The 8,474-nt window shown below is 35.7% G+C and overlaps 1 protein-coding gene across 2 annotated transcripts in view; it reads right to left on the reverse strand.

The window, feature by feature from the left end:
* The window catches only part of psd3l (pleckstrin and Sec7 domain containing 3, like), a 120,699-nt gene that overhangs the window by 105,104 nt on the left and 7,121 nt on the right, over positions 1–8,474 (reverse strand). For both annotated transcript variants that reach the window (XM_016522074.1, XM_016522073.1), the window contains exon 2: positions 1,150–1,261. In XM_016522074.1, coding sequence (XP_016377560.1) covers positions 1,150–1,261 — 112 coding nt within the window. The remainder of the gene's footprint in view (positions 1–1,149; positions 1,262–8,474) is intronic.

Below are 8,474 nucleotides of genomic sequence, written 5' to 3' on the forward strand. Positions count from 1 at the left end.
AATTATATATCACTTCTAAATGATTAAATACAAAAATAATAGTAGTTATTAAGATTGATGTGGTTTGGAATTGGTAAAATGTGCTTGGAAAAAAATATGATCAGAATATCAACGTGCCTAAAAATTATGCACACACTGTAAGATGTGCTCCCTTTACACAGAGTGCGCATGATCGCGAAATCTAAAGTGAAAGTGAACAGCGAGCGCTCATTCAAATGTGATTTCAATACCCCACATATTGATACCCCACTCCCTGATGTGCGAAAATAATATACAATATTAGAATGTTTCTAAAAGCGGGACACACGTTGCAGGAGCGGGCGGTAATGGTCAGAAATACAGCGGGAGCGGGCTTAAGAAAATTGTCCCCAAGGCTCTAGGCTGCACATCAACAACACACACACTAAGTTTTTTTCGCGCTACCCCATCTGCACCCCCAATCATTAGTGCAGTTTCATATTTGGAACTATTTTCGTTAAATAAATAGAGCAAAATCAGGCAGTACTTGTTTACTGAACTGTTGTATTGAATCAATATCACATTTGCAAACTCCCTTAATAATTATTAAAAGCTGTCACTCTCCTTATCGCGATCTCTGGGCGCACAGAAAATGAGAGTTCTCAAGACTCAAAAGCACGTGCAAATGATACGTTCCGTCATCTTTCATCGGGTTATAAGCGCGGAACCTGCGGGAATGAGTATAATTGTAATTAATAGCCGCAATCCCGCGCCGAAATTCAAGTCCTGCTCTGTGTTCTCTGCTAATAACCCGACTGTGAATGATGCGAGCGGCGTCATTATGTTGTCACTGAGAAGCTGCAGCCGTGGCCGAGAATGATTTTTGGTGTGCCAGCAGAACAACAACAACAACAACAATGCGCTACATGTTTCTTTTCCCCTAATTTTTTTTCCAATTGACGGAAATCCGTCGTAGCGATGGAAAACTTTAATCCCTGCATAAACAAAATTTATTTCAAATTTAATTCAAGCACTTTCAAGGACCTATGTTTGTTTTCAAGTACTTTCCAGGCCTTGAATCCACATGTCTGAAATTCAAGTACTTTCAAGAAGCGTGGGAACCCTGTATATATATATATATACACACAATAATTACATGTATGCAAGAAGTATGCAAGAATATAAAAGTACCGCTATCTGCTGAGCTTGTGTCTTCTGTCTTTCCGAAGAGAAACTGGTACTTGGCTTTGGCAACACTCTGTGCATGTGCAGAGGAGCTGCTGACCCAATCAAACGCTTCTCCCTGCAAGAACAAACCAGAGATAAACATGCATTAATCTGACATAATTTTAACTTAACCAGCTTTTGCAAAGTGTGCATGTGGCAGTATTATGACTGAAGAATTTAGCAAATCAGTTTTACAAGACGGATGCTGTCAAGTTCCAAAACAAAACATGACAAAATAGCTTTGTGAGAAGAACAGACCCAAAATCCTCACAAGTCATTATTTATAAAAAAATATTTTCCTGTCCTCCACAGCTCTCATATCTATTTTGCTGTTGCATATTCAAATATTCAATCAAATTGCAGCAGGTTTCACAACAATGATGTCATATCACATATCACAAGTTTAGAAACGCAAATGAACAGTTTTATTTTGTGCTTCTCACACAGAGATCGTATGACTTCAGAAGATTTGAAAAACATGACAAGATTAACTTTGATTGTCTTGCGTGAACACTGTGCTAAACATCTAGCTTTTGAGTTTTTAGCTATACAGGTTTGGAGACATTTTGACTGTGAGTAAATGATCATTTTAATTTCAGGGTAAACTGTTCCTTTAAATCCAGCGAGTGGCATGAATGTGTGAATCTAGCATTCATGGCCATCATGCTGAAGTTCCCGCAGGAGGCCGTCGCTATGACTTGCTCCAGGCGGCTCAGGAATGTTTCTGTTTCCAGAAAAGGGCTCATTTTTTCATACTAGTGTCTTTTGTAGCTGACAAGTAATTGACCGCACTCTAGCCACATGACGAGCATGTGGACTTACTGGAACTGAACTGAAATGGTTGGAATGAAACGGTGTCCGCTTTCAATTTCACAAGAGAAGTCGGCCTTGGTGAAAATCTGACCTCAGTGTTTAGGTTTGCCTCTTTTCCCTTGTTTGTTACGATCAGAGTTCAACATCAGAGACAGAGCCCTCTGAATCAGACATCTTTATCAGACACCATCTATAAAACAAGCTCAAAGTCTAACGTCAGCTTCAGAGCTGAGCATGTTTAAGTCAGATCTAATTGAGGAAAACCATTACTGTCATTGTTCCTGACATGTTCCCTGAGTCAAGACATCAGGAAATCCAGTTATTGACTAGTCCAAGATCTCCACTGAGGACTGGAGCTGATCGGTTTAAAGGTCACTGGTCCTTTTCCAGTCAGTTGTGATTGGAGATACAGAAACACTAAGAGATATCGCTGCCTTTCAGGATGCTTAGCTAGTACAAAATGTTATCTACTTACGGCCATGAAAAAAAGTTAATCCATTCAAACTGTTTTGAGCATAATGAATGCAATGTTCCCGCAGTAGTTATGAAGAAAACTCACCGAGCTTTCACTTTATTGTGTTACAGCTGTATCTCAAAACCTCAGAAGATGCTACTTAGGCACTGCAATGGAATGCTGTCAGCTTTTGAGTTGCTCAAAAATGTCCTCAGGTGTAAACCACTGCCAACAACACGCAGAAAAACAAATAAATGACAAACATATAAAACAGGAAATTATATCATAGAGCAGACCACCGCACACCCAGTCAAAGAAAAATTAAACTTTTCATATAGAGACGAGGTTAATCCGGTTGTAAAATGTCATGTGGTGCAACTCCACGAAAATGTGATATTTCTGAGTAATAATTTTTGGATATCTGGAAGTATTTATTTTTTAAATACTATATAATTTTTAACATATTCTAACAATTTAATTAATGTAATTTTTTTAACCATATGAAACCTACATGTATGACAGTACATTCTTATTTGATCCACAACGCAAATACTGTAGACTCAAATCCTTCGATGAATTAATCTGTCAGAGCAGTTATTGTGAATTAATATCTGACTCACTTTGTGAACCAAGTCTTTATTTTCAGTCACTTCAGATGAAGCAAGAACTGCTTTACGTAACAAGGTTCATGGTATCAGTAACACTGACTGATTGTTCACATGACAATGCGAAGGAAACGGCACAGGTATCACACACAGAGCACTTCATGCAGACAAAAGGTTCACAAAGGTCTGTGCACTTCTTCAAAAAAAACGAACAATGTGAGTTTGATGAGCTTCACAGTCAAAACTGTGCAAAACTGAAGATTAGCAATGATGACTTTTATTACGAAACGTCTGTGTATGTAGCCTAGGCTTTGCTCACGCTGTCAAAACACACACTTGTTACTGAAAAACTGTGTATACTCAATGCATCTTCAATGCTTCTGTTATGTGTGTCCCTTGGTAACCATTTCTGAAGGCTTTGTTTTAGGAAACTATGAACTTACTGTGACTGGCAGGCAATAGCATGGAAGAATTTTGAGCAGCCCCAGAAGTCATAGCTGGCACTACTTTTGGATGCCAGATGGTGATGGTGATGGCACTATGCATACTTTCATAGAAAACAAAGTGTTGAATTTTAGGACGCTTATGTCATCCACCTGCCACATCCAGTGTGCTCCTCCTTAAACCACAGCGCTCATTATCATTCCTGGAAAAGACCTACTTACGGATGTGAAGAAAAACACGAAACAAATGCATTTAATAAATAAAAGACTTGAGGAACGCTGAAGTTACAGAGCCTGACTGGGCACCAAAACACGATCTGGTTACACTGTAAAAAATAAGTGTAATTTTAACTGTAAAATTTTGTAAAAACGCTACGGAAAAAAACTGTTAATAGGTTAACAGTAAGTTCCTGTACTATATACAGGGAAAAACTGTAAAATATCTAACCAGACATTTCATGTAATGACAAGAAGCTCACAAAAGTGAGTTGAACTGGGAACCATGAAGATGAACCAATTCTGACAATCCAGATTTTTCACTACAGTGAGCAGTCTGAGGTTTGCCTTCAGGGTAAAGCATGGTATTTAAGACACACAGACAGCATGTCGGCCTGTGATCTTCAGTTTTCATGATTATTATTCTCAGGAAACAGAGGAATAACACACCATTTCTGAGCATGTTTAAGAGCTACAGCAGAACACTGTCCATGTTTCCACTTCACTGAAAATAGTACAGCATCCTACAGGAATTAACCATCAAAATACAATTAAAATAAGTGTTGTGATCATAAAACTTCAGCCGTTTTAATACTGTTCAATACTGTAAAGCTGCTTTGACACAATCTGCATTGTAAAAAGCGCTATTTAAATAATGCTGACTTGACTTGACTTTTGCCATCAGAGTAAGAGTTTTATCTGACATCAAACATCTTCTAGTAAAGTGTATGTTGACTATTAATTTATTAAGGTCAAGTGTATATTTTAGGTCCTGAAACGGCTCACAATTTCTTGAAAGCTTTCTTTAATCATCTTTAGCTCTTAATTATCAATAGTCAGTTGGTGTGACAAATTAATTTTGGTCACACTTTATTTTAAGGTCCAATTCTTGCTATTACCAAACCATTAACTATGACTTTTGCCTCAATAAACTCCTAATTAGCTGCTTATTAATAATTAGTAAGGTAGTTGTTAAGTTTAGGTATTGGGTATATTAGAGATGTAGAATATGCTCATGCAGAATATGTGCTTTATAAACACTTATAAACGGCCAATATATTAATAATAGGCATGCTAATAAACAACTAGTTAATAGTGAGAATTGGTCCCATAATAAAGTGTTACCTTAATTTTTAATGTAGTTCCATTGCATAAATGGTTTAGACTAGTCTTAATAAGTTAGTCATCTAATTCTTTTTCTTAAAGTTATGAAAAGGTAGATTGGTCTTATTTGTATTGAAAAAGTAAGACTGATTACCCCTTGGTAACTGCTTGTTGGTCAAGCTACTTCTTTAGACACAGTCTTAAGTTTATGCAACTGGCCTATGTTTCAAATCAATATGAGCTCATGAAAACCTGTATAAGAATTACAAAAATGTTTATATGGAATATAGCATATCTCACTCCTTACAAATTTAAATAGCAAAAGCATTTCATGTAGAACTACCCACAGTCTCATTATTAGCAAAAATTCCCCTAAAGAAATGAGTAGTACTTGTGTTTGTTTGTAACGGTGGTCGCCATGCAGAGGTCACATGACTGTACGATCACACTATATCTGTAAACCCCCTATACGTTCAGATACTTGGCCTTATAATAAATTAACAGTCAACTCATATGCTTTACTAGATTGTTTGATTATATCAGATAAAACTCTTGATGTACAAAACAATTGTTGAACCCTTTAAATTTCAATCATTTATGACTGATCATTTCAACATGAAGTCAAAATTAATTCATGTCATTCTCATCATTTCTATCTGCCTTTAATTTTTAACACACGTCTCCAATCACACATCATGTATGACCATTCAATCAATGGGTTGCTATTTTGTGATATATATATATAATGGTCAGCCAACACAAATTGTGCTTTTCAATCAGTAACATTACTCACCATGTGAGATTATTATAAGTGACCAGAGATTTATTATTGCTGTATTAAACTGTTTAGGAGACTATGATACTCCAGTTTAAGTGTTTTATGAATAAATGTCTGACAGCAAAGTCAACTACATTCAATGGGATATTTATTCCTGGGTTCACAAAGGCAGATGACAGACAAAAAGAACTCCAATCAGTCAATAAAGATCCTTGAATGCTCTGAAGACCTCACAGTAAGGAAAAATACTGGAAACATTTGCTAAGAAAAAGATGGAAACATGTCCTGAGAGAAAAAACCCACTGCCAAAGATTGAGCCCAGGACAACCGCAGCACTGCTGCACTAATCTGACCAAATATATACCGGGAACTGCATGAAAATAAACAGCCATTGGCTATAGGGTGATGATGGTAGCTTAATGGCTGAAGGGTCTGTAACCCAAAGGTCAAATGCTCAAAACCCTGCAAAATCAAAATCTCGAATAATTTAACATTTTACCTCGATCACGATTATTGAACGATTTTTTGTTGTTGTTGTTGTTCATTGACAAAGGTGGGATATTTTTTTGTAATAAAACAGAGCATGTCACATCTTTGTGATTTTAAAATAATTGAAGGAAACACAAACTATTTACTAGTTATTTATTTATGGTTATTTATTGAATATTTTTTGAACAACTGAAATCAAAAAGCACACATTGCTTGAAATGAAAACATCTTATGAAAAAAGTCACTTTTCAGTTGTCATGTAAAAAGCAAGTTTCCTAAAAAAAAATTAATACAAAAAAAAAAAGTACAGAGTAGAAAATAGAAAAATTCATGTTCAATAATGTAGTTAATTTATGTTAACAAATGGAAACTTATTTTATAGCGTTACTGAATTTTTTTACAGGACCTAATCATTCAATAACGCTATAAAATAAGAACATTCCTGTCACAAATGTGATTAGATTATTAAATAGTTTATTGATGTTTAATAACATTTAATATGTGATTATTTATTTTATTTTTTGTACAAAAAGAAATCATGTAATTCTATGACTTCTAAATTCATAAACACTTTTGCTGGAAAACTATACCAGCACATTTCACAACATTAAGCACATTTTCCTACACTATGCTGATTGCTATCAAAAATCCACTTTTAAAGGTGTAAAAAATTGCACAATTGTTATGCATTGCTTTACGCATAATCAGAGTACATTTTTTCCATTTAATGTTGAATTTCTCATAGATATTCAATCATATTCAATTGTTTAGATATTGAACTTGTTTAGTGAAGTGTGGTAAATTGTTTATACTCTGCAAGCCATACAGTTGTACGTGATCAACAAACAGAAGATAACTGGTCAAGTGACAGTTCTATCAACCATTGCACATTTCCAATCAATAAAAGCATTACAATTGTACCATGTGCACAAGACAACTGTAATATCATGGAACTTTTGTAAGAACAAAACCCTGATGTTTAGACAAAATCATATTTTCCAAGACGTGGTGCATCATAGTGGTTCATGAAGAGATGGTAGATTTCATCCAATATATAACCACTGTGCCAAAACAATAAACCTCAGGACTGAAGCTGTAATAACACATGCCAGTACTGTAGCTTTACAAGCAAAACCTACACGACCAAATATCAATATCACACAGATGATTGGCTGGTTTGATCAAACACCAGCAGACAATGAACACAAAGCCTGAACAGTGATGCTTGTATTGAGGGTCTCTGGTAACGCTCCGTTACTTCAGCTCTGCTGGTTTGATTTACACTATTAGTATTGTTTTTACACTAGTAGTTACACTGTAATAAAAATGCATTACGGTCAAACGCAAAGCATCATCACATGGATACCAATTCATCTCGCTAGCCAGAAAACAACAATAAAGCTCCGTCCTGAATGAAGACGTAGCAAATAAAAACAGCAGAAATAAAAAAAGAATCGCACCATGTTCTCTTCATCACTATTATCACCATCAGCATCACTGTTTGAATCTCATTTAAGTTACGCGTTTTCACTCATTTTTTCCCCTTGTGTGCTAGTCTGTTAGCTTCACTAACGTTACTAGATGTCAACGAGCACTGCAGCTAACGGCAGAGAAATCAACAGTAAACATGTTTAAAGTGTGTTTTCTACCAAACACACACACAGTCGTGTATAAAACGACTTAAACTGAAACTATGTGTGACACATAAACACAGAATATTGCAGAAGTGAAAACGCCTGGATCGAGTTATCGCTAAATCGTGCAGAACATGAATGAAGCAACAACAAACAATGAAACTCACCGACAAAATGATTTACATTCACCAACAGTCAATTAAAGCTGGATGTTGAGCATCACTGTGATTACTTCAGCTCATTATAAGCGCAGCGGTGTGTGTGTGTGTGTGTGTGTGTGTGTGTGTCCCCTCAGTCTAGTGTCAGTTGGTACAGTCCTGTGTGCGTGTGTTATTTTTAATGCTTGAACAGACATACAAATCCATAAAATAATGACCAATAGTTATAAATTTAACATAAATGACAAAGACAAATGCATACACATTAAATTAAAATTTGTTACAAAAGAAAGAAGAAAAAAACAACACAAAAAAAAACCACGCGAGTGAGTGCGCGCACGTTTACCCTGTTCATATCGCAGACGTCAATATATATATATATATATATACATACACACACATGGACATTTATGTATGATGGAGATGTAATTGGTAATGTGTATATTTTGTCATATGCATTTTATTGTTCCCCATTTGAGTGTGTAAATTGATACTGTTCAATAAAAAAAATAAAAAATAAAAAAAATTTTAAAAAAAGGAGCGCTGATGACGACACAGCTGTTTCACGATTGGCCAGATTCACCGCATGACAACA

Source organism: Sinocyclocheilus rhinocerous, unplaced genomic scaffold (assembly GCF_001515625.1).
Source record: "Sinocyclocheilus rhinocerous isolate Xijiao unplaced genomic scaffold, SAMN03320098_v1.1 scaffold178, whole genome shotgun sequence".
Classification (NCBI taxonomy): domain Eukaryota; kingdom Metazoa; phylum Chordata; class Actinopteri; order Cypriniformes; family Cyprinidae; genus Sinocyclocheilus; species Sinocyclocheilus rhinocerous.